Here is a 26,313-nt window from a genome sequence, read left to right as displayed (position 1 = left end):
GTGACGCTTTTGAGGTGGTCCAGCATGAGACGTTCAAAGGACTTCATGACCACAGATGTCAAGGCGACAGGCCTGTAGTCATTTAGACCCGAGATTGCAGGTTTCTTGGGGACTGGAATGATGGTGTAGTGTTTGAACCAGGATGGTACTTCGCACAGTTCCAGAGCTCTATTGAAGATCTGAGTGAAGACTGGAGCTAGCTGGTCCGCACAGACTTTGAGGCAGGATTGAACTGAGCGGATTTGCGAAAGTTGGTGAAAGAAAGTCCGGAGTAGCCTCCTTGATGGTTAGCAAGTCTCCCCTTGTGTAAGTGAGTCATGTAATGTCCCCAAAGAAAAAAACGAAAACAATACTAGAGAGCGCGTAACCGAGGCAACCACACTGGTAGGCGCCATCTTGTATGATGATATGGTGGCATATGATGACATGTATGCCAGGTTGACACAGAAAAGGATCTATACAGGTTGGCCAGACAGAGGGATAGAGATGGGAAGGATGTGCAGCAGGTTAGGGTGATTAAGGGTAGAGATGGAAATGTGTTGACTGGTTCCAGTAGTGTACTGGATAGATGGAAAGAATACTTTGAGGATTTGATGAATGAGGAAAATGAGAGAGAAGCAAGAGTAGAGGAGCCAAGTGTGATGGACCAGGAAGTGGCAATGATTAGTAAGGGGGATGTTAGAAAGGCATTAAAGAAGATGGAAAATGGAAAGGCAGTTTGTCCTGATGACACACCTGTGGAGGTATGGAAGCATTTAGGGGAGGTGGCTGTGGAGTTTTTGACCAGCTTGTTCAACAGAATTCTGTTGATTCGAATTTCATTCAAATTTCAAAAGGCCTTGAGCAACTTCTAGATTTCGCAGATATTGATATCCTAACACATTTCGGGGGTGACAGTTAAACATTTCCCAACTCTTTTTATTTATTTATTTATTTATTTTTTACCCAATATAAGGACCACATGATAACTTGGCATGAAAAGAAATTATATCAAGTCCATGTCTGGCGGGACTATTACTCAATACTGTGTGATTAAATACAGGTAGACTTCATACAAATAAAAAGAGAAATGTCTGCTGGTTTTCACGTTACATGTAGGTTATCCTATATTTTTTTAACATTGCAAAATATATTGCAGGGTCTAAGAAAATCACATTATTTTTTTCCAATATTTTGCAGCGCTACCCCTGACACCCCTGAAAGGTTAATAATTGCCTATAGATGGCACAAGATGGTGGTGAACCACGACATGGAGGAGCTCCTCAGCTTAATTAAATTATTATTGACATATATATATTATATATATATATATATAGTATACATATTTCTTTGTCGCTTCTGTTACTCTCTATTACCTCCGCAAAAGATATTATGGTTTCATCACCACTCGTTAATTGTTAGTAGAATCAAACACAAACTACTAAGTGTGACTCCACAACTAGAAGGGTAATTATATATTAGAAGTAACTTTTGGATTGTCATGCTTCGGGTTGTGCATCAAGAATCGAGAACCGATTGGAACCGGGACTAACGTTTCGGTTGTCCCGGAACTGTTCAAATTTAAAAATTTCGGTTCCCGGTTTCGCTGCCTAGTCCTCCAGCCGCGAAGAAGTGGCTAAAAGCAACAAAGAAACAGCGTAAACCAACGAAGAAGAACGGGCACGATGACGTGCTTGTGCCCAATGGCAGCAGCGGTGAATAAAAGTGGGTCTTAACTTTGTTAAAATGAATGACCAGTCGCCTCTGTGCAACACCTGGAATAAGATTATATTGTGCAAAGGAGTTTTTCCCGATGTGTAGCGTCTGACACGCTCCGAGCGTCAGCCTACACCATGCGGAGCCTCAGTGAAGTCAACTCGCAGTCAATTGGGTGAGTGAAACAATAAAATACGTCTATGCCAACATTGAGACACCTAACATGGTAAACGGTTGCACTGATGGTTTTTAGCATTTATTTTAGTCTTCAAACCAACGTAAGCGCCGATGACAAAAAAAAAAGCTTAACATTGGGCTAAAACTTCACCGTAACAACTTTACATCACAATGAATTGGGACAAAATTCACATAAATGTCTCACAGTATCAAAAACGCTAACCTTGTGCCCCATTGGTGGGTAGGGAAAGGAATCTGCGTTTTATAGCATTGGTTCCATCCAATACAAAAAAAAACCCAAAAACAATCAAAACCAATCACTGGTGCCGTGTGAAGTTACTTTTCGTGCCGAAATGCTGAGTTCCGGTGCGTACCCTTCAAAATAAAAGGCTACAAGCTTAAAACAAGAAGTCAAGTTAAAACTTGCACATATAAACCATTTGACGTGATGAAACAGAATACAGGGGCAGCTATATAGAATTGTTAAAATAGTTATTTTAAGTGAAGTGAAACAAAATAAAAGTTAAAATAACTATTTTAACAATTTATATTGATTATTATATATAATATTGATTCAAATTTAACATTTAGCTGAAACATTGATTAATGAATATTACGTCAATTGGGTTTGTTCCACACACATTGCCTTTTAGTTCATAGGTTTGATATCGATACTGGTTATAAAGAACCTCGAGTCTAATGTTCATTTTAGTCTGTGCTGCGGACTGCTAAGAAAATGGATGTTCATAAATTGGACACCCTTTATTTAAACCATGCAAACTTTTGCATTTTTGACCTAGCCACTTAAAAGAATCTGAATTGAGAATCGTTTGGAACCGGAATCGAATTAAGGAACCGAAATCGGAACCGGAATTGCTCAAATTCAAACAATGCCCAACCCAAGTCATGCTTCCTCAATGACTCCTTGATTCACACACAATGCATAAGATGGGTATGTTTCAAAGGTGTACAATTTATTGCAGGTGCAAATGAGACATTACGTCTCGCCTGAACCAGATTTCATCATTGCATGTATTTCATCTGAAATAGTTTTTTTTTTTTTGCTTTCACTGACAGATCTGCGTGATTCTCCTGACCCTTCTGCTTGTTTATGACGTCTTCTTTGTTTTCATCACTCCTTTCTTCACCAAGGTATCACGTCACTTCCATTATGCACATTTGTGGGTGGAGTGGGGGGGGGGGGGGGGGGCACGTTTATAACGTGCTTTGCATCTTTTCACAGAATGGGGTTAGCATTATGGTGCAGGTGGCTTTGGGCCCGGATGCATCAGGAGAAACGGTAAAGCCTCCGTGTGTTTGTTCCTTACTCTTTCAGGGTGAAATATACGCGCATATTTCTCACCCCATTTGTCTTTTGCCGCATTCTTTCATTAACATTGGTTGCTGGTTCCTCACAGGATCTATTTAGTACAGTGGAACATTTATTGTTCCAGGGCAGTCCTTGACCTCCAATTTGGAAACATAGGAAATGATGGAAATAGAAATGGTCTATTCCAGGGTCACATCAGAAAACTATACCGGTAATTAAAGTAATAAACATTCTCAACTCGCATACAAGTGTAAAGTAAGTTAACCAGTATTATAATTGAGAGAAAAAAAACTCTAAATTGTTTACATTGTACATAAATAAATCCCTTTTAACAAACTCACATGTAAAAATAAGTTAACCATGATAATTTTTTTTAAAAGGTCATGATGATGATGTGCATGTTTCGAATGACTTATTTTATTGTATATAGCAATACTTCAGTGTAATTCTGACACACACACACACACACACAGTTGGGTACAGAAAGTATTCAGACCCCCTTAAATTTTTCAGTTATATTGCAGCCATTTGCAAAAATAATTAATTTTTTCCCCTCATTAATGTACATATATATATATGTGTGTGTGTGTGTGTGTATATATATATATATATATATGTGTGTGTATATATATATATATATATATATATGTGTGTGTGTGTATATGTGTTTTCTTTATATCGAGGCAAATGGGCTGTTGTTCAGTATTCCCAAAACGTTCAAAAATAACTTGGTGGCCATTTGCGATTAGGTTAACGATATGCTTAAATTGTAAAACACTGTCATCCTAGCAGAGACATTGAAGTTCTGTGAGTTGTAGCCATCATGTGTACCCTTGAGTAAGAAGCATAGCATTTTTCCTAAAACGTCCCTCTGAGGAAGAGAAATGGACTTCAATTTGCTAAATGTTTAGCTCACAAGCTTCAACCTAATGTTGGTGTCAGTTGTGTGGCTTGATTAACATCTGTACTACATGTCCTTGATTTAACTGTGCACTGGGGTTTGGTGGGGCTTTGTCACAGACACCAGGTAACATGGTGGTGGTGCCGGCCATGCCCCAGACTCCCACTGAGACAGTAAGACTGGCCTTCCTCTCTCCACTCTGCATGTCCATGCTGTGAAACTTGTGCAGTTGATTGTTAATACTGTTATTTTCTCAAATGGTGATCCTGCTTCAACCACGTCCGAATTAATAACCCTCAAAGAAATCCCTCCCTTTTCCATAAAATAGTAACAAATGAACACAGTGATGTTTTATATTTGAAACACGACTAATCATTTTATTTAATAATAGTGCTAAATTATCATAATATTCTGGTATGATAATATGATTATAATAGGTAATAACATACAGAATAATAAGATTTTATTTTACAGGATGTACCTTTTTTTGTGTGTGTGTCATGCAAATGCTGCAACTCCCTCCAGAGTAGATTTTTCACTCCTCTGTGTCCAGACGACAAATGAATGCCGCTTGCTCACAGTCCATAAAACTTTGTTCCAAAACCTCTGTGGCTCATCTCTGTACTTTTTTGCAAAAGCCAATCTGGCCTTCTGATTCTTTTTGCCGATGAGTGGTTTGTTCTTGTGGTATAGCCTTTATATTTTTTCTGTCGAAGTCTTCTTCGAACAGTGGGTTGTGATACCTTCACCTGTGCCCTGTGGAAGTTTGCAGTGATATCACTGACAGTTGTCTTTGGTTGTTTCTTCGCAGCTCTCACAATGTTTGTCATCAATTGGTGTTGATACCTTTGACCGACCTGTTCGATGTCTGTTGCTCAATGCACCAGTAGTTTCTTTCTTTTTCAGGACATTCCTAATTGTTGTATTGGCTATGCCCAATGTTTGTGCAATAGCGCTGTTCGATTTTCCCACTTCTCTCAGCTTCAAATTGGTTTGATTTTCTCCCATAGACAGCTCTCTCGTCTTCATGTTTGCTTAACAGCAAATGCAGTTTTCAGTTTTCAGTCAATCTAAAAGGCAACACCTGAGCATCTACAAACACCCATCAGTTACATGTTCCAATACATTTGTTCACTTTTGCTCATTTGCTCAAACGTGGGTGGCTTCAAACAAAAAGTGCTCTGTCCTGAGTTGTTTAACACATCTAGATGTAAATCCCATGAAATAAAAGATGGATTTCTGAACTTTTGTTTCATTCAGATTTTGATCTAAAACCCAAATGTATTCAGTATACAACAAAAACAAGAATTGACCTTGCCGTTCCAATACTTTTGGAGGAGACTGTATATAATATACAGCTCTTATTTCTCGGTATTTACATCTAGATGTGTTAAACAACTCGGGACAGAAGACCTTTTGTTTAAAGCCACCCACTTCAAGTGAGCAAAGGTATTGGAACAGACATTAAATTAACTTTAAGTGAATAACATTTAATATTTGGTGGCATAACCCTTACTTGCCCCTCCTTGTCACTTTATCGTGGTGGAGGGGTTTGTGTGTCCCAATGATCCTAGGAGCGAAGTTATCTGGGGCTTTATGCTCCTGGCAAACAGGTCCTAGGTGAGGGACCAGACAAAGCACAGCTCCAAAAAACCCCAGGATGAAAAACAATTCAGGAAGACGTTTTCCATTGCCCGGACACGGGTCACCGGGGCCCCCGTCTGGAGCCAGGCCTGGAGGTGGCGCTCGACGGCGAGCGCCTGGTGACCGGGCCTGCATCCATGGGGCCGGCAGGGCACAGCCCGAAAGTGTAACATGGGTCTCCCTTCCCATGGGCTCACCACCTGTGGGAGGGGACATAGGGGTCAGGTGCAGTGTGAGCTGCGCGGTGGCCGAAGGCAGGGACCTTGGCGATCCGATCCCCGGCTACAGAAGCTGGCTCATGGTATGTGGAATGTCACCTCTCTGGCAGGGAAGGAGCCCGAGCTGGTGTGTTAGGTCGATAAGTTCTGACTAGATATAGTCTGGCCTGCCTCCATACACGGCTTGGGCTCTGGTACCAGTCCTCTCAAGAGGGGTTGGACTCTCTTACACTCTGGTGTTGCCCACGGTGAGAGGCGGCGAGCAGCTGTGGGTTGAGGTCACTGAGGTGGTTAAAAAGCTCCTTGGTGGCAAGGCCCCGGGGGTGGAGGAGATTCGCCTGGAGTTCCTAAAGGCTCTGGATGTTGTGGGGCTGTCCTGGTTGACACGCCTCTGTAACATCGCGTGGACATCGGGGACAGTACCTGTGGATTGGCAGACTGGGGTGGTGGTCCCCCTTTTTAAGAAAGGGGACCCGAGGGTGTGTTCCAAGTACAGGGGGATCACACTGCTCAGCCTCCCTGGTAAGGTCTATTCGGGGGTGCTGGAGAGGAGGGTCCGTCTGGAAGTCGAATCTCAGATTCAGGAGGAGCAGTGTGGTTTTGGTCCTGGCCGTGGAACAGTGGACTAGCTCTACACCCTCGGCAGGGTCCTAGAGGGTGCATGGGAGTTCGCCCAACCAATCTACATGTGTTTTGTGGACTTGGAGAAGGCGTTCGACCGTGTCCCTCGGGAAGTCCTGTGAGGGGTGATTCCGGTGTATGGGGTATCGAACCACCTGATACGGGCTGTTCGGTCCCTGTACAACCGATGTCAGAGTTTGGGCCGCATTGCCAGCAGTAAGTCGGACTCGTTTCCGGTGAGGGTTGGACTCCGCCAAGGCTGCCCTTTGTCACTGATTCTGTTCAGAACTTTTGTGGACAGAATTTCTAGACCCAGCGAAGGCGTAGAGGGGGTCCGGTTTGGTGGCCTCAAAATTGCATCTCTGCTTTTTGCAGATGATGTGGTTCTGTTCGCTTCATCAAGCCGTGATCTCCAATTCTCACTGGAGCGGTTCACAGCCGAGTGTGAAGCGGCTGGGATGAGAATCAGCACCTCCAAATCTGAGACCATGGTCCTCAGTCGGAAAAGGGTGGCGTGTCCTCTCCAGGTCGGGGATGAGATCCTGCTCCAAGTGGAGGAGTTCAAGTATCTTGCGGTCTTGTTCCCGAGTGAGGGAAGAATGGAACGGGAGATCGACAGGCGGATCGGTGCAGCGTCTGCAGTGATGCAGACTTTGTGTCGGTCCATTGTGGTAAAGAAGGAGCTAAGCCAAAAAGTGAAGCTCTCAATTTACCAGTCGATCTACGTTCCTACCCTCACCTATGGTCACGAGCTTTAGGTCGTGACCGAAAGGACGAGATCCCGGATACAAGCAGCCGAAATGAGTTTCCTCCGCAGGGTATCGGGGCTCTCTCTTAGAAATAGGGTGAGAAGCTCGGTCATCCGGGAGGGGCTCAGTGTAGAGCCGCTGCTCCTCCACATTGAGAGGAGCCATACGAGGTGGCTGGGGCATCTGATCTGATGCCTCCCGGACGCCTCCCTGGTGAGGTGTTCTGGGTACGTCCCACCGTCGCTGTCGTCATAGGCTGTTTTGTACTCCTTGAGCGCTAGCAGCAAGATCAATTCCACACATCCACCATCCACACACAGATGTAATTGTGAATATTACTCCATGGCTGACTAATATGCGAGCGCATTGGGCTGAGGTTCCGCCTGTGCGCTCTGGACCTGCTATGGATAAGTCACAGGAGGGTACGAGACGAGAAAAATACACTTCCGCTGCTTCTGCTGTTAAGAAGTAACGGTACTTTTACTCCGTTACAATGATCTAAATGTCACTCACTACTTTTATTTATCAACTATTTCGTGCACGAGACTACGACTTTTACTTCCGAATTGGGCACTGTTTGCGCCAATCCATTTTAAGCGCTAGTGATTACTGTAAGTCTTGTTCACCAATGAAACGAGACAAGAAAGTCACATGACCTCTCACGTCGTCTTCCATTGAGCTTCCCGGGCAGCGGCATTAACACTATATAAGCCAGCCCGGCTAATCATCATGCCTACGTGGCAGCCATGTTGGGAAGGTTGTCGTTACCATGAAGGCAACGGCAGCCGACTCATTTACATTTAGACGAACAAAAACAACAGCTTTCATGTATTGTAGTATTTGTCCGTCACTCTGGCCCAAACGTTGACATTTCAGCCCACTTACACCTTGAGAAAACACCGTGCAGTAAATTTATGTTTTTTTTTTGTAGTTTTGACTGTGCATACACACACAGCAATATCAGAATTTGCACATTGACATTTTTTTAAATTGATGTTCATGCTGTGGTTAAAAAAATCATAAGTTACTCAGTAGTTGAGTAATTATTTCACTGTGTACTTTTTACCCTCACTCAAGTAATTTTTTGGAGGACTACTTTTTACTTTTACGTGAGTCACATTATTGTCAAGTAAGTAACAGTACTCTTACTTGAGGTCAATATTTGGCTACTCTACCCACCTCTGGAGCAGACATGCTCTATTGCTGCTCTTACGTTTAAGCAACATTTTTGCTCGTCAGATCAGCCAGTGTCGTATTTGTTGCACTGGTATTTTCGCGTTGAGGTGCTGCGGATCCTGGCCCTGGTTGTGGTCCCAGCGGAACCGCAAAGCACACGTAACATCGGCGACAAGACTTGATCCGCTAGTACATCTTGTATTAATTAGGAAACGTGCCTACAATTATCTAATTAGTTTATGGATGTTAATGTTAGATGTATTTAGCGACGGAGCAATGTTAGGGATTATGTCACAACACAGAATGAACTAACTTCAAATTCAGAAATGGCCAATAAAAACAGACAAATATTGTACTTATTTTCCTGGAGGATGCATTTGGGATTAGCTTTTGAAGTTGGTAACGGTGAAAAATTAAGTGAAACAGACAATGATTTTAGTCAATTATTTTCCAGAATGAGAGTGCATCATTAGGAAGATGCTATTCATGTGGCACAGCTTGAAGCAGGGATCAGGTGCAGGTGGAGATGGGCTTGGCTCAAGTTGGAGGCCAAAACAAAAAAGCAAAGAAATTAGGCAAATTTAATTTTAATCTTAAATTTGTACATCAACTTGTACTTGAAGGGTGTAAATAAATATTTTTCTGTGTGAAGAAATTTTATTTTGCCTTATTGTACTCTTCAGAGTCTTGCAGATTGCTTAATTTATGTTAAAATAAAAATATTCTCTGCGGGGGCCCGGGGGATCCCCCCAGCCCACCCCTACAATGTTTTTATATATTATATGTTATATATAGGCGGCACGGTGGTCGACTGGTTATAGCGTCTGCCTCACATTTCTGAGGAGTGGGGTTCAATCCCCGGTCCTGCCTGTGTGGAGTTTGCATGTTCTCCCTGTGCCTTCGTGGGTTTTCTCCGGGCACTCCGGTTTCCTCCCACATCCCAAAAACATGCATGGTAGGTTAATTGACAACTCTAAATTGCCCATAGGTCTGAATGGGAGTGCGAATGGTTGTTTGTATGTGCCCTGCAATTGGCTGGCAACCAGTTCAGGGTGTATCCCGCCTCCTGCCCGATGATAGCTGGGATAGGCTCCAGCACGCCCGCGACCCTAGTGAGGAGAAGCAGCTCAGAAAATGGATGGATGTTATATATAAAATATCTCATCTATTTATAGCTTCCTGTCGTGATGCGTGTCCCACGTTTTTCATCCTGGACTCAGAACTTGTGTGGGATGCAGTTCTCCATTCTGGGTTATGGAGATATCATTGTTCCAGGTGAGTGTGCCCACTCCCAACTCTGCTCATAATCAGCCATGCATGTTACATTATTTAATAAAGTCAAGATTATAAAAAAAAAAAAAAAAAAAATGTAAAAAATGCAATGAAGACGAACTTGTTGAGGCTTATTTTGGTCCATTAGGTCTGTTAGTGGGTTACTGCAGCAGATTTGACGTCTGGATCAACAACACGAAGAAAATCTACTTCCTTAGCTGTTGCATAGGTATCTTAAAAGGACATCAAGCATTTATGATATTCGCTTTTCACACTATGTTATGCAACATGATTCTGTAGTTCAGCTCACTGTAGGTTGTCATCCTAATCTTCTCATTTATATCTTGCCATTCCATGTAATTTGTAGCCTATCTGATGGGAATTATTACAACCTTCGTTGTAATGCTGCTGTCAGGGATGGGCCAGCCAGCTCTGCTCTACCTTGTGCCCTTCACCCTGATCACCTCTGCAACAGTGGCGGGCTGCAAGGGCCAAATCAAGCAGTTTTGGACCGGAACCACCTATGAGGTGAGCGGGGAGATTGTGTAGATACCTTCATTCTTCAATGTTGATACCATGGGAATGTTTTTGCTCTCTTTAATTAGTCACAATTTGTTATCAGCAATTTACTCAACACAGATGTCATTATGAATGTGGGTAATATGTGCGTGGGTGAGTATATTTGATGTGGCAGATCTGCCTCTAAACTAATGCAAGTGAATGCACTGAACCTCATAAAGTGACAACCTACAAAGTGCACAAAGTTAATCCCTCTCATTCACACCTGCACACTTAGACATGCATGCACGCACACACGCATAACCACACCTCCATACGCAGTATATTTCAATATTCATCACATTGCTAGCTGTAAACACTCATGAAAATATAATTGCAGTATATATACATTTTATGTCATACTGTAACATGTTCATGTAATATTTGTAGGTCTAAATATTATTTTGTGTTATGATCAGTGAAAAAACATTTGATCACTCAAATATATGACGTGACTTACAACTTGCTTAAATCAAATAACTTGACTCAACTTGCTAGATTTTTTTATTTATTTATTTATTGTGGTAACCGTAACTTGGGACTTGCTTGAAACTTGAAAGACTTGATACTTACTTGACTTGCACATGTGCACAAACTTGCACATATGTGACTTACTCCCACCTTTGGTTTGTGGGAGAGAGTGAGAGAATGTGTGTGTGTGTGTGTGGGAGGGAGAGAGAGAGAGAGAGAGAGACTGTGTGTGAGAGTATGCATGAAAGCAAGAGACTTAAATTGTAGGTGTGTGTGCTGAAGAGGATATCACAATTTAACCTGACAAATTGTTTGTCTTCATCAGGTTTTGGAATCCTCACAGGAACCTTTCTTGCCAGGTCTGCTTTCCTCATCCCTGCTAAAAGCACTTCTTTCATGTCATGCCAGCTTCATTTAGACTGTTTTCATTTTCTTCTGCTGCTCTTGATCGCTATCGCTTGACAATGGAAGCCTTTGCCATTCTTCGACCACTAGATGTCCCCATTGATCTATCTACTGTACTTTTGTTTCCTATAGTGCATGTCCTCATAAGGGCCATGGCTGAGCTGGAGCCTGTCCTAGCTAATTTGGGGCGAGAGGCTGGGTACACCCAGGACTGGTTGTCACCCAATGGCAGAGTACATATTGTGTAGAAAGACCGATTCCGGTTCCTTATTTCGATTCAGGGTCCAAACGATTCTCGATTCCGATTATTTTAGGGGGCTGGGTCAAAAAAGTTGGCATGGTTTAAATGAAGGGTGTCAAAATTATGAACATCCATTTTTTTATTTTTTTTATTTTTGTACCAGCCCGCAGCATAGACTAAAATGAACATTCGACTCCAGATTCTTTATAACCAGTATCAATATCAAACCTATGAACTAAAAGGCAATGTGTGTGGAACTAACCCAATTAACTGCATATTCATTCATTAATGTTTCAGCTAAAAGTTAAATATAGCATTGTTAAAATGGTTATTTGGGACTGTTTCGTCACCTCAAATCGTTTGTGTAAGTTTTAACTTTACTTCCTGTTTTAAGCTTGTAGCCTTTTATTTTGAAGGGTACGCACTGGAACATTTTGGCACGAAAAGTAACTTGACACGGCACCAGTGATTTATTTTATTTTTTTATTATTTATTTTAAAAAAAAAAAATCTTTTTGAATGGCTGGAACCAAATGCTATAAAACGCCGATTGCTTTCCCTACCCACCGATGAGGCACAAGGTTAATGTGATACTGTGAGACGTTTATGTGAATTTTGTTAGTCCCGGTTCCAATCAGTTCTCAATTCTCGATGCCCAACCCTAATTCACATACACATTCCAACCTATACTCAATGTAGAGTTCAATAAACCTAACATGCATGTTCTGATAATGTGGGAGGAAGTATCCAGAAAAAAGCCTGGGTAGCACAGGGGAAAACCCTGCGATTCAAACCCAGGGCCACTCTAATGTACTGTAAGGCAGACGTGCTTACCACTCTTTCAGCGTGCTGCCAAGGTGTGCCTAGTTGATTTTCCCATCCATTTCAATTGTTGTGAAGTTCTTTGAGAAACATAGTAAACAAAACATGATACAACAAATGTTTATTATGATACACTGTGTTACAAGCATTTAATTATTCAATAATTCGAATTGAATAAAAGGCATAAAATGGGGCCAGAGAGGGATGATTTTTCAAAAATTCATTTCAATAATCTACTGTCAGGTAATCAGAATCAGAATCATCTTTATTTGCCAAGTATGTCCAAAAAACACACAAGGAATTTGTCTCCGGTAGTTGGAGCCGCTCTAGTACGACAACAGTCATACAGAAAGTTTTAACATGACAACCTGTTGTTTTTTACTGCACTCTACCTTTAAACTCCTCTATTTCTCCAGGTTTTTTGCCCCTCATCTCTTAACCATTTATGTAGTTTAACAATCATGTTGTCATCTGCATGTTGCAGACCTGGGTGGGCCCGTTGTGGCATGGTTAAATAGATTGCTGAATGTGTTATCTTTCGCTCTTGTGGGCTCTCTTATTTTTTCATTGAAACAACAACAAAATGCATTTTAACATTTCGTTCTCTTTACAGAGGCAAGACCTGACCACCCTGTAGAAGCAGAGCCATGCTGACCTCCCAAGCCAACTGCTAAAATTTATGTTCATTTTTATATTTTACTATGACATTGACAAAGCAAGGGACAATGATGAAACAATAATTTTAGATCAATATGGGTTAATTTTGACTGTTCTGCTGAGCAGAGTGTTTGTAGCTTCTTTTGAAAAGGCTTTTCAGTGCCTCTCATGGTTCTGGGGGGGGGGGGTCAACATATCTTTGCCTACACATTCTGCCTTGGCGATGACTGAACACATGATAGAAAGCACTTTACTATATTTAGTGTGTTTCATCAAGGGTGGGCTAGGGGAGGCTAAGTAAAATACTAGCAGCCCACACAATGATACATTTTTGATAACTTTGGATTTCTGTCTTGGCTGTTTTTATTATGTGATTTGTGCATTGCCTTATATTAAATTAACACATGTAAAGTGTTTTGTTGTTAATGTCTTCCACACAGCCGAACAAAATGTTTAAGTAAGAGTGTCTGTAGTGTGCCAGTGTTTCTTTTCATTGGCCAACCCTACAAACTTACCCGGACAACAAGGGATGACACAAACGTGACCAGGAAATGGATTCCATAATAATAATAATGCATTACACTTATATCGCACTTTTCACAGTACTCAAAGATACTTTACAACTGCACACATTATTCATTCACTCCACGAGTGCTACTAGTGTAGCCACAGCTGCCCTGGGGCAGTCTTGACATAACCCTGGCTGCCATTTTGCGCCTACGGCCCCTCCAACCACCACCAAATATCCAACCACATTAATTTATGGGCAAAGTGGATTAAGTGTCTTGCCCAGGGACACAATGACAAGGCGGGGATACGAACCTATTGCAGGGCGTACACTTACCTCTGTATAATACCGCACACAAATTATTTTTTTGGTAAACTAAAATGGTAGTGATGTTACGAGATGTGGAGTCTTCGCGAGGCGTGTGGCGGGAAATGCATGGAGCGTGTCCGCAAAGCGCGCATCGAGGCTTGCTTCATTTAGGGGAGGAGCCGGAAGTGATGACGTACGAAGCCTAGCTGCCCGGCTATACCACGTGATCGATTCGGCAAGCGGTCACGTGTGCCGAACCACCAGGAGGACTGCCGCATAAATATCATTGATGCTAATCAATTACAAATTTATCAAAAACTGCATTTTCCACAGTTTCTTATTTGATTCAAAGGGAAGGTATTGTAAGGTAAGGTACAATAAAACCTCACAGGGATAGGAAAAAAATACTGTAACCCAATGTATATCATCTTGCTCTTGAATGAATCACTTAAATCAAAAATGGTGATTTCTAAATAAGCACTTTCAATGTCCTCTTCCCGCATAAGCCTAGCCATTTTCCAAAAGTGACAGAAAAACATACAACCTGCCATACCAGTAATGCTAATCTTAGACAAACGGAGTACGTTCAAAAATAACATGTTTGACACTTAATGTCTTAATGACTTGGTCCATTGTTTTGTCATACATGGTCATTGACAAGAGCCAAAAAGACGCAGTCACCTACGTGGTTAAGCTACAGCTGCCTGTGATTATGCACGCGGCCAGCGGGTGGTTTGGTGTGCACATGAAGCATCAAGAAATTAACCATGACTCGAACCTACAATGTCTGAAGTTTTACGATGCTTCATGAAGCTTCATCCATTTTAAAAATGGTATTTAGTATCTTTTTTTCGTGTACGTAGCCTTCCTTGTAACGTTTTAGCACAAAACGTCACTTGGGGTCGTGGGTGGCCTTCACCAAGTAGACTAAAACAAAGGCATGTGGCAGCAGGCTCCTCCCCGCGCATGTGACAGTGGGAGCTGGGCCGGCTGCCTCAGCCTCTTCGTCACGCCGCGTCAGTCGAGAGTCGCACAATTATGAAAAAGCAACCTTCCGTTGGAGCTGCAGCCGAAGCGGATCTCTCCAGCGTTCACCGGGTTTTCCCTCCGAGGCGACTAACACAGAGCTCCGCCGATAGATGGCTAGAAGCCACGACGCAGCTCCCCCTGAGTCTCAACGGTGACGAGAATGGTACGTGGCCGCTTCCTCGTCTTGAAGCCCGCCTTTGGGGCGCATTTGTCGGGTTGTCAAATCGGCGCCTGCGGGTCGTCGTGACTTGAGCGCGGAACGGTAGCGTCAGGTCCACCCTTGCATGCGTTTGCCTCTCAGGGCTCTGGAGTGAGCTCGCCTGTTTGTTGACACTCCGACTGATAACACGCCGTGGCGTTTTAACACCGTAAAAAGGCTGCGCGGTAAACGTGCTGCGTGAAAAGCCCTACGCATACCCCCCTCAACACGGGGTGCATTCGAGCAGGCTAAGTGGCTAGCTCGGTAGCGCTACATGCTAACTAGCTTACAGTAGCAGCACTGACGTTCGCGGCGGTGTCAACAATAACGTCGGTCCGCAATTTGGACCAAAGATGTTGACTTACGCAGCGACACATTTGTGAGCCGAAAGACTAGTTGTGATGGCCGCTGAGCAGTCGTCGTCACCGCGACTTGAGATACCTGACTCGTTTTGGTCCGTCACGGCGGTCGAGAGGTGCTCAGACCCCGTTCGAGCCGTGCACTCCCGCCTCGGACTCTTCGCTCTGGGCAGTGTCCTGGCCTGGAGAGCATATTAGTCATTTAGTTCTCTCAACTTTTACATATATTTGTCACAAATTAAGCCTTTATAGAGATACAACAGCCAATTTTGATTGACGCTGTCAGAGTTATCAGTTTCTTTTGTGCTTGTGGTTCACATTTAAGAATTTCAAAACATTTGCGATTGACAATCACCTTTGCGGGGTTTTTTCCCCATGCAAACATATCGACGACCAAAGATGTCAAAAGTACCTGTATTCAGTACTTAAGTAAAAGTATTGATACTTGGGGAAAAAAAACAACTCTGGTGTAAAAAAAAACAAAAAAACTTATACACTAGTGAGATGGTTGTATCCCTCCAGAAACTAATAATACTAATACTTAATAATAATAATGATTTATTACTCTTATATAGCGCTTTTCTCGGCACTCAAAGATGCTTTAAAATTTCACGCATTATTCGTTCACTCCACAGTCACACCCTGGTGGTAGTAAGCTACTTGTGTAGCCACAGCTACCCTGGGGTGGTTTGACGGAGGCTTGGCTGCCATTCCGTGCCTACGGCCCCTCTGACCACCACCAAACATCCAACCACATTCACTCATCAATGATGATTATCATGCTCTCTCTGGGCGCAACAATAGACAAAACAAATGAAAAGACAAGCATGTATTTTTACTATTGAAATAGGTATATACAGCACAACATACATAGTTAAAAATGTTTTTTTAAAGAAAACCTAGATTTGTTTCAAACATATTTATTTAGCCTTTGCCAACTGAGATGAGGGGGCGGTTGGGGGTTTTCTTGAAACTTGTCAAATAAGTAAATTATGGCTATTTTCAGTTTCATCTGTGCTAACTAGTTCATTACACTCCATTTGTAACCTTGGAATGTCATAAAGGGAGGAGCCCGTCTGTAAAGTAGATAATGAACTCATTTGGTCATTGATTAATCATTCATTAAATGCTGGTTACAAACAGTAAACCTTTATTAACCGTGCAGGCAATGTTTCAAGTAACCCTTTAACAGTCAGCGTAAAAATAAATGAGCCACGTTTAATCAGGAAGGTGTAATGCCTCGGACGTCTCTTTTTTTTATTTTTATTTTTTTTAGCATTCTTAGTGTCACACAAGCGTGAAAATATGTTAACAACTGTAGGGTTGCGGCACAAGGATTAATTAATTGAATAACTTGAGTGATTCTATTACAAAAAAAAAGGTTTAAGCAAAAACCCCCCCCCAAAATAGGGATAATTTTTCCACATCGACTAATCTTATTGTAAGTGTGGAGTGCAGTGTATGATTGCCAACAAAAGATAACGTATCAATGTTAGTAGATGTGAGCTGGTATCAGATTTTGACAGTATGGTGACCTTGAGCAAAAATATTCCAGTATCGCAATTACAGCTCCAAAATGTATTATTTGAAATATTTGGGTAAATAATATTTTCCATGAAGAACAATTTATTTTATTTTTAAACAAAATATATAATATTTGGTACAGTAATAAAAGTGTACCTTGTTAAGTTAAAATAAATGGATAAATAAATGCAGTACTGTACCTTAAGTGAGCGAAACCTGCAGGTCAACAATAAAAACAAACACTTGAATTCTTTTTGTAAAAAAAAAAAAGAAAAAAGACAAACCCTTAAAAATTAAAAAAATCATATGCAATCTGATATGTCTAAACCCACAGCACAACAAGAAAATATTTTTTTTTCTGTTAAAACCCCTTAGAAATTAAATGCAGTAACTTAAGATGTATAAATCAAATTTATTGTTATTATTATTATTATTATTACGTTATTTAAACAACATGCTGCTGTTTTTGGAGACTTGATGTGGCTGCACCTTTGTTACTATTGTCCTAAAAAAAAGAGAGCAATACAGACAGACATGACCCTAAATCTGTACAACAGTTAACACTGTTTCAAATAAAATGTGCTTTGGAAATATTGTACTGGAATAAACATAAATTTAACACAGTATTACATTATCTGATTGATTTTATGGAAAAAGAAATACCACCACACTTACACGTTCATCCACACACTAGGAGTGCGAGTTAGTGTCAGGAGTTGCCTGCATGTTCACTATGCACACATGCTGTCCGGGATGTCTGGCTGCAAGAAGCCAATCATATTGCAGCGGGACTTATCCTGCTTAGAACTCAATTGGGATTCATAATATGTAGACTACACATTGGCGCTAACCTGCAGTATCTTTGAAGACTCACCAACAAAAAAAATAAGTAAATAAAACAACTGCTATGTATTACCTGTTTTAGCTTTCTTGAAATAGTGACATTTTAAAACTGTGGTATGCCTTCAAACCAGTAACTAGCCCATTCGTAGATGTTAAGTAATTTAATATAGCATAGGATCACATGACAGAAATAATGGGTGCTAACTTACTGTAATTAAATTAGTTTCTTGTAATTACATTACTTCACATGCACCGGAACTTTAGAGCATGATTCGACAGAATGCCGGTACAACCGTTAGCGCTAGCAGTGGCTTGCTAGGCTACATTACATTTTGTTGCCTCTTTCAAGCCGTATCGTATTAAAAGTACAGGAACATACCTCAAGCAATCCTTGACTTAAAGTCCTCTGCCGAGCACCGGTGACCACCAACACACGTTTTTCCCCATTTAGTTCTTATAATACACACGACGCGATCGATGGTTGTTGTTGTTGTCGTGGCCGTGGTAACGAGTGTATCCGTTTGCGTTGACAAGATAAAGCCCAGTGATCGTGAAAAAAGCACGGGATGTGGTGGTATCAGAATACAAGATTTTATTGCAGTAGTCTGACTTGGTGCAATCGTGAAAGAGCAAATTTGTCTTGTAGTCTGATCCACACGTTGTCTGTCTCAGACGTGTTGTCTGTCTCACACCGCCGCCGTTTTAAATATTTTTTTTAAATAACTTTATTAGCGGTAAGATATTTACAGTATTATGTCAAAAGACGCGCAACAAGGCTAAAAATAAACTAGCTTTTGGATTCAAATATACCATACACGATGGCGACGCGGAGTAAATGTCTTTTGCGGAGCCGATAAATGACGTCATTGATCGGATTGGCGATTTATGACATTAAAGCTGATCGTCATAAAATGCTAATTATCGGCCGATACCGATCAGGCCGATAAGATCGGTGTAAAGTCTACTTATTTTACATAAGTGGTGATGTGTCTGTGTGTGCGTGTGGGTGTGGCGTGTGGGTGTGTGTGTTTAATCATTCAAATTTGGGAGGCTTTTGCAAAACACTCTTTATTTCTGAAAATGTGTCTGAGTGAGCTGTTCTGAATTCTGGCCACTTGTGACCTCACAGATGGACAAGTTGAGGGCTATATGGTTCAATTAGTCTGTGGTGGTTTGCGCGAGCACTATTCATTTGCAGTCTGGACGCACTGGGGTGAACATCACTTTATCTGGAGGGAGATTGCAAACTTCTTCAGAAGTTTGCAATAACACCACAAAAAGTCACGAGTTTGGATGTTAGTTGCTTTTTGTGAGAAATAGTCGCAGGCGGGTGTCGGAAAAGTTGGTGACCATGTGTAGGGTTGCTTCATCGCATCGTGTTATTCTTTGTCATTTGAGTATTTTGTAGTGGTGGGGAAGTGAAGCCTCATGAAGCACTAAGGCTTTCCTGACAATTGTGGCGAAAAAGATTAAAAGCTTCAAGGCTTCAGTGACGGTGACATCTGTTGGACAACTGAAGCCATAGCAACCTCTAACGAGCACGATTGAAGCACTGGCACTGTTTCCCATGACAGCAATAAATGTTCAGAAAAGTCTTTATGGTCATTCAAGTGTTTTGTTCATTCATACCTAATAATGATTATATCGTCATTACAATAAAATATGCAGATGCGCTCCCCCATACTCTAAAACACATTCCAGATGAAACCAAAGAATAAATGAAACGCCATGAGCCAATGACACGCACTGAAAGACTTTGAGCCAATGAAATGCTTCGAAACATTTTGAAGGAATTACGCGCAAAGCGAAACAGCGATGAGGTCAGTCACGTGACACTGGTGTTTTGATACAAGCTCCGACAGCGTTTCGAATCACTCTGCTTCAGGAAGAGTGACACAAGCTCCAAAGCCTCTGTATCATTTGCCCATCACTAGTAATTTTGACCAAATTATGTCCGAAGACATTTATTAGGAAACATCAGAACTCTTTTTGAAATTGTGAAAAAAATTGCATGTCTCATTTTAAACTACTTCTGATTTTCACACAATGTTTACATGGCATATGTCTGTTTATTATTATTATTATGGATGTGATCAACTCAATCTTTTAGCAGCCTGTGAACTGCTAGTAATTGGTCTTTCATCACTCCGTTGTGCTCTTGGGTATACTCTTGCTGTGCTTGTGTGCGGACACGCGGGAGTGTGTGTGGCTGCGGCATGTTTCTGAGCTGTGTTATCTCGTGCTAATCAATTTACACTCCACACACACTTGCTAATTTGAAGATGACTGATAAAGTTCTTTCCATTGGTCTTGGACTGACTTCAGAGCGAACTGGGTCACAGCCTCTCATTTTGGTAATTTTTTTAATGAATCAAGTGCAACAAAGCGAAGTTCCATTTTGGCCACATCTTCACATTGGAGAGCTTGTACAATAAGTCTTAGGATACACACACGCACACACACATTCGTATATATTTGCATTGGATCTCGTGTTTAATAAAATGTTTCCCACTGCTCTTAAATCAGTGCCAGTGCAGGTTAACCCTGCTTCTCATTGGCCCAGATAACCATGGGGTCCAGATGTAGGATTGACAAAGGCATCACATACTGTGCATTACCAGGATGCGCACTTGCTTGAAGGTATAGCACCAAGCCATGGTGTGCCAAACCACGCAGTCCACTGCTAAGCCATGGCCACAGGGAACAAGTAAAAGAGCTGTCACACTTTAGTCTCATGACTGTTTGCAATGGAACCCTTCAAAAAGCTACCAATTATTTTTTATTTTTTTTGGGAGGGGGGGGGTGGGGTTAAAATGTTTTACACTAGTGTTAATCCCAGCGGTCCACTGTAACAAGTGGTTAGCATGTTTGCTTTACAGTTGTGAGGTTCCGAGTTTGAATCGTGGCTCTGGCCATCATATGTGGAGTTTTCATGTTCTCCGTTTTCTTTGGTTTTCAGTGAGATAGTACTCCACCTTCCTCTCACATTATACCAAACACATGCATGTTAGGTTCATTTAAGACTCTTCATAGGTGCGAATGTTTTTTTTATGTGCCCTGAGATTTGATGGTGACCATTCCTGGGTGTACCCCGCCTCTCGCCCAAAGATAGCTGGGATACGCTCCAGCATACCCACGACCCTAGTGAGAATAAGCGTTGTAGAAAATATGTATTTATGGATTACTTGGGTTGTTCCAAACATCAGGTGAAACCTTTGGAAATATATTAATAATCCAATCTTTTTCACTCGATTTTGATCAACTGAACATAATTTAATCAACCCCGATTTTCGATCATGTTATTGGATCGGGACATAACGATAAGGGCTATAGAAAATGGACGTATGGATGGATTTTAATCCTATGTACTTCCACCATTTTTTACGATGGGTAGGTGTTACTTCAATAGGAGTGAGAAATATGGCACAAAATTCTCCATCCATCCATGTACTACTGCATTTGTCCTTATTAGGGACGCAGGTAAACTAGAGCCTATCCCAGTTGATTTCAGGCGAGAGGCGTGGTACAGTACCTCCTGGACTGTTCGCCCACCAATCGCAAGGCATATACTGTGTAGACAAATGCACTCCCCTTCCCACCTATGGACCATTTAGAGTCTTCAAGTAACTTAACATACATGTTTTTGGTATGTGGGAGGAAGCTGGAGTACCCGGAGGAAAACCATGCAAGCACGTGGATAACATGCAAACTCTACACAGGAAGGGTGGAGCTGAAATTCGAACCCTGAACCTCAAACTGTGAAGCACACAGGCCGAAAAGGGGGTGCCCCTCCTCGGCCAACAGGGAAGATAGCCCTCCTGTTCAGGTTACTTTTCCATCCTAGGATTATTTTGTGGTTTAAAACCATCCATCCATTTTCTGTACCGCTTAATCCTCATAAGGGTCGCGGGCGTGCTGGAGCCTATCCCAGCTATCTTTGGGCAAGAGGCAGGGTACACCCTGAACTGGTCGCCACCCAAGCCCAGGGCACATATAAACAAACAACCATTCGCGCAGACATTCACACCTATGGGCAATTTAGTCTTCAACCTACCATGGGTGTTTTTGGGATGTGGGAGGAAACCGGAGTGCCGGAGAAAACCCACGCAGACACGGGAAGAACATGCAAACTCCACACAGGTGGAGCCGGGATTAGATCCCCGGTCCTCAGAACTGTGAGGCAGATGTGGTAACCAGTCGTCCACCGTGCCGCGGTTTAAAACCAGTGGGATAAAATGTGAATTATTGGATTTAAGATAACGAGACCATTTTCCAGTTTTGCATTATCATACGCACATCCTCTTTAATCCCTGTAATGAATGTTTCTATTGTGTGTAGTTGTTGAGAACACTGTAATATATGAAATGTAGCATTTGTGTTGTGTGGGGTGAAACGTCTCATCTGGTTCAGTTGGCAAATTTCACATTCAAATTTGCAGAAATACAATCACTAGTTGCGCTATTGTGATGGTGAACACGAAGAATGTTCATGCAAATTTCTTAAAATATCATATAAGATTCAAATCCAGTGAAGATTGTGATTAGTCCCTCTGAAGTTGCAGTAGATTTCCGCCACCTGTGGGTGTCGCTAGTGCTCCATCCATTGTCCCAGACAAAAGGAACAAATGTCTTAACAAATTGCATTTCAAAGGACAAATAATCTTTTAAACTTTATCTTGACATGCGGGATGAGCGGATTTTCAAGCTTTTTGGGTCAGTATCTTGAGCCCTGCACACCCGGAGGTCTCCTAATGACTGGGAGCACAGGTTTCTGAGGTAACTGCTAATTAACTTAAGGGCCGGGGTGAGGATTCCTCGTCTCCGCTTTGATGAGCTCCTTCAGACTGCCTGGTAATTTATTTAGCGTCCGTGTGAGATAAACCAGGCTGGCACGTGGTTGCCTGACACGGCGGAGGTCCACACAATGGACACAGGAATTTTTTCTGGACTCGATACATTTTCATTGTTGTTGTAACACCCGCGGCGCTGTTCATGATGTAGCAAGCCGCTGGCAGAACGGCGTTTGCTCCGTAGATGCACAAAACTGGGACAAAGGGAAAGTTAACTATTACATTCGCTAGTCTGTGCACTAACAAGCTAGTGAGCTAAGGGCTGGAGTGAAAAAGCTCACTCAACCGCGGCGACATAGTTAAAACGTCAGCGTTTGGCGTTTTGTGTATGTTCCCCGCATAACACACAGACACATACGGGAAAGTTAACTGTTTATAAATCATAACCACTTTGGCACACGTTATCAATATTCAGGCAATAGTTGATGACTTCAGCGTCATTTGATTGCCAGGTAAAGGTCCCACATCACATTCCAGCAGCTGGAGGGCGGGCTTTATTTTAAATTTTATTTATCCTTTTTTTTAAGGTAAAAGCTTATTGAGAGATAAAATATATTTTTCAAAAGCCAAGCGACAGCAGAAATCACACAGTACATAACGACAACATTCATACAATAAATAAAAATAAATAATAAAAAATAAGTGATATTAAAATGTTTGACATCTGATTTAAAAACAGTGACAAAGCTCAAATGCTTTCGAGTGCATACATGCTTTTTTATTTTTTATTTTATTGATTCAAATTTGGCAGGCTTGAAGAAATTTTTTTGTGCCTCTTTCATGGGTTAATGACTCTATACCTCTGTGCAGGGGGAAAGTGGCCCAGGATTCATGGACAGGCTGGCCCAGTTCATGCACGCCATGGGGAGCAAGCCAGCCGGCAACACAAATTTCATGTAACCTGATGATTTAAAAAAAAATAAAAAATAAAAAAATAAAAACTTATTTGATGCTCTTTTGGACCATAATTCATGGAGTAGTTAATAACCTCAAAAACCTACAACTACAAATATAATCAAAGACAAAAGGAACAGCGTAAGGACCATAGGTCATTTTACACAGGTCATTTTATTTTTTTATACTGTTTGTAAAATATTTTTGTGTTACCCATTGCTCTTGTTCTCTCTCAGTATATTATGATGATAGCAAATTTTTTAGGACGATATATTTTCCCAAAAACTATCACGACAAACGATAGTATCGTTGATGTTTTTTATGCCACTGATATAATGATATTAGAGCATAATAATTCAAGTACATCCTTTTTAGGAACAATTCACTTTTAATTCTAATTCTAAGAATAATGAACATTGGCATTGTAATGTAGAACAAAAAATAAAATATCTTTGATTAAAAAATATCAATAAAACAGACTCAGGCTCTTGTTCCCAAAAATTGCACTTCTACAAACATAAAACATTTGGCACAGCAGTATAAACAGTCATTAATGCCTTAAAAGGCAATATACAGCCAATCAAGTTTTCACTTCATGAAAAAGTGCGGAGTAGCAACATTAATAACAACATAAGTAGATCAAAGCAACCCGTTTTGGTTCAAGTTGTGTACTACTTTTTAAAAGTCTGCAACCTTTCTTTAAACTCTGCCTTGTCAACATGTTCAATCACTACATCTCCTTACAATAGTAACTCTGTACTGTATAATGTGAGCATGCGTTCGCCATATTCGCGTTTCTATTTGTATTGTTGGGCAAAGGGTTCCATAATTGCAAGCTGACGGGAAACAAGAGATGTCCCACAGTGTTTTTTTGTTCCCAGATTAAGAAATTGAGTGGGAGGGTTGTGTTTAAAATTGATTTTGTCACTTTGAGGTTTTAATTAAGTTGTTGTCTTTGTTGTGACTTCATACAAATTTGACATACCAGCTCGTTCGTGTTAGCGGGATGGCCACGTTCATCTGGCTTGAATCCAAAATGTTCGCTTATCGTCGCCATGGTGCTAGGCTTTGGAACTATTTCCATTTATGCCGCTCAGTTTCCTGTAACTGCAGCTGCCAGCTCGCCGCCAGTAAACTTAACTTCGTGTACGCTATCGCCCACATTTCGTACGCACACAGACGCGCACATGGCCAATCAGACGGAGAGTCCCCGCTCTTCACTATCTCTGATTGGTTTAGAGACCACGATGAAACCCATCGTGTGTCTGCTTTCAACTCGCGAAATGTTTTTTTCTTACTCAAATGACTGGGCAGCTGTACACACCCTCTGTTTTTTGTGGCAGGGCTGGCCTACCAGCCCACTGGCCCAACGGCCCACCGGGGATCTCCCCGGTCTCCCCGTACGCCAGTCCGCCCTTGCCTCTGTGCCAAACGTTTAATATTGTTTAAGTGCAATTTTTGCAAACTGAGCCCGAGTCTGATTTATTTATATATTTTTTTATTTATCTTAGATATTTTATTTATTGTTCTACAATACAATGCCAATGTTCAATGAGAATTGAAAAATAATTGTTCTTAAGGTTTTACATAAATTATTATGCTCTATAATATCATTATATCAGTGGTATAAAAAACATTGATTGTTTATCGTGCTAGTTATTGATAAAATATATTTCCCTAAAAAATGTATTTTCGTGGCAGGCTGAAACATAATGTATTGAGAGAGAGAGAGAGAGAGAGAGAGCACGAGTGAATGAATGACTAACACAAAAATGTACAGATTGTACAAATAAAAATCTGCAATATAGCAGGACCACAAAGCAACAACCGTCACATAGTGGAGGATTACTTTATCTATACTCCGTGATGATAAATTTCAGGGACTCATTGTTCCAGAGATGGGACTCATTGTTTCCATAACATGTGCATCCTGGGTCTCACATAGTCACAACTGTAAAATGATCCATGCATCGATCATGTCATAATAAATGACATTTGAGGATACACTGCAAAAAAACAAACAACAACAAAAAAACACTGTGGTCTTATACTCCACACAGTGTCCACATTGCTGCAGTGCTCCATTTCCTTGCTTTGCTTAGTCTCCTATTGGATGAGTATAGTCTCCTTAGAGCAGTAAATACAGGAGACCCTCATTCTTCATTGTTGTTGTGACTGATGCTGCATCAGTACTGTGCAGTGGTACGTTTTTGTATCCGGGTTTTTACGCAAACTTCCAACAGTATCCACTGTTCTTTTTCATATCTAAATTATGGAGGTGTTACAGAAAAAACTTGTGACCAGGAGGATATCTAGGGGGCGATGTAAACCATGGCCTGTGTTTGAGAGTTTGACAGCTAAAGACAAAAACAATACTTACATGACCATGCAGTGGAAAAGTCGGTCTGTTTTTAGTAACTGGATATCCACTGATCTTTTTCAAATCTAAAATGTGAAGGAATTCAGGGCTTGTATACAGTCATGCTCACCATTATTGGAACGCATGAAGTTTAATTGCTAAATGTGGAATATCTCCTAAAACAAAAACAGATGAAACAAAAATGGAACTTTTCAGCACTGCACGCAAACAGTATTACAGATGGCGCAATTGAAGCCTTTAAGGAAAAGAACACTCTGCCACCAGTCAAGTGTGGTGGAGGATCCATAATGCTGTGGGGCTGCTTTTCTCCATCTGGCACTGGAGTCCTTGACAGTATCACAGACCTCATGAAACCAGAAAGTTATCAAGATATTTTAGAGCGAAATGTCTTACCCAGTGTAAGAAAACTTGGTTTGAGGCAAAAAATCATGGGTAGTCCAGCAAGACAAAGACCCAAAGCACACAGGAATGGTCAAAAAGGAA

General features: G+C 41.4%; 1 protein-coding gene and 1 long non-coding RNA gene across 8 annotated transcripts in view; one reads left to right on the top strand and one right to left on the bottom strand.

Moving 5' to 3' along the window:
- zgc:123258 (uncharacterized protein LOC641502 homolog) overlaps window positions 1-13,348 on the top strand; it is a 45,255-nt gene extending 31,907 nt beyond the window's left edge. For 2 of the 5 annotated variants that reach the window (XM_061765713.1, XM_061765710.1), the window contains 8 exons: window positions 2,950-3,024; window positions 3,116-3,172; window positions 4,223-4,276; window positions 9,687-9,786; window positions 9,932-10,012; window positions 10,151-10,311; window positions 11,138-11,171; window positions 12,893-13,348. In XM_061765713.1, coding sequence (XP_061621697.1) covers window positions 2,950-3,024; window positions 3,116-3,172; window positions 4,223-4,276; window positions 9,687-9,786; window positions 9,932-10,012; window positions 10,151-10,311; window positions 11,138-11,171; window positions 12,893-12,933 — 603 coding nt within the window. In that variant the 3' untranslated portion in view covers window positions 12,934-13,348. The remainder of the gene's footprint in view (window positions 1-2,949; window positions 3,025-3,115; window positions 3,173-4,222; window positions 4,277-9,686; window positions 9,787-9,931; window positions 10,013-10,150; window positions 10,312-11,137; window positions 11,172-12,892) is intronic. The other 3 variants (XM_061765712.1, XM_061765711.1, XM_061765714.1) reach the window with 3 other exon arrangements.
- LOC133474234 (uncharacterized) overlaps window positions 1-14,473 on the bottom strand; it is a 33,480-nt gene extending 19,007 nt beyond the window's left edge. For 2 of the 3 annotated variants that reach the window (XR_009787424.1, XR_009787423.1), the window contains exons 1-2: window positions 13,781-14,473; window positions 12,292-12,359 (exon numbers count right to left, since the gene is read on the bottom strand). This is a non-coding gene — a long non-coding RNA (uncharacterized LOC133474234). Of the gene's footprint in view, window positions 1-11,957; window positions 12,360-13,780 lie in introns of those variants that run through there. The other variant, XR_009787422.1, reaches the window with a different exon arrangement.
- Window positions 14,474-26,313: the final 11,840 nt, after the last annotated feature.

This window comes from Phyllopteryx taeniolatus, chromosome 2, assembly GCF_024500385.1.
Source record: "Phyllopteryx taeniolatus isolate TA_2022b chromosome 2, UOR_Ptae_1.2, whole genome shotgun sequence".
Taxonomy (NCBI): Eukaryota; Metazoa; Chordata; class Actinopteri; order Syngnathiformes; family Syngnathidae; genus Phyllopteryx; species Phyllopteryx taeniolatus.
The sequence above is the reverse complement of the archived record's forward strand: the minus strand, read 5'-3'. Positions and strand labels throughout refer to the sequence as shown.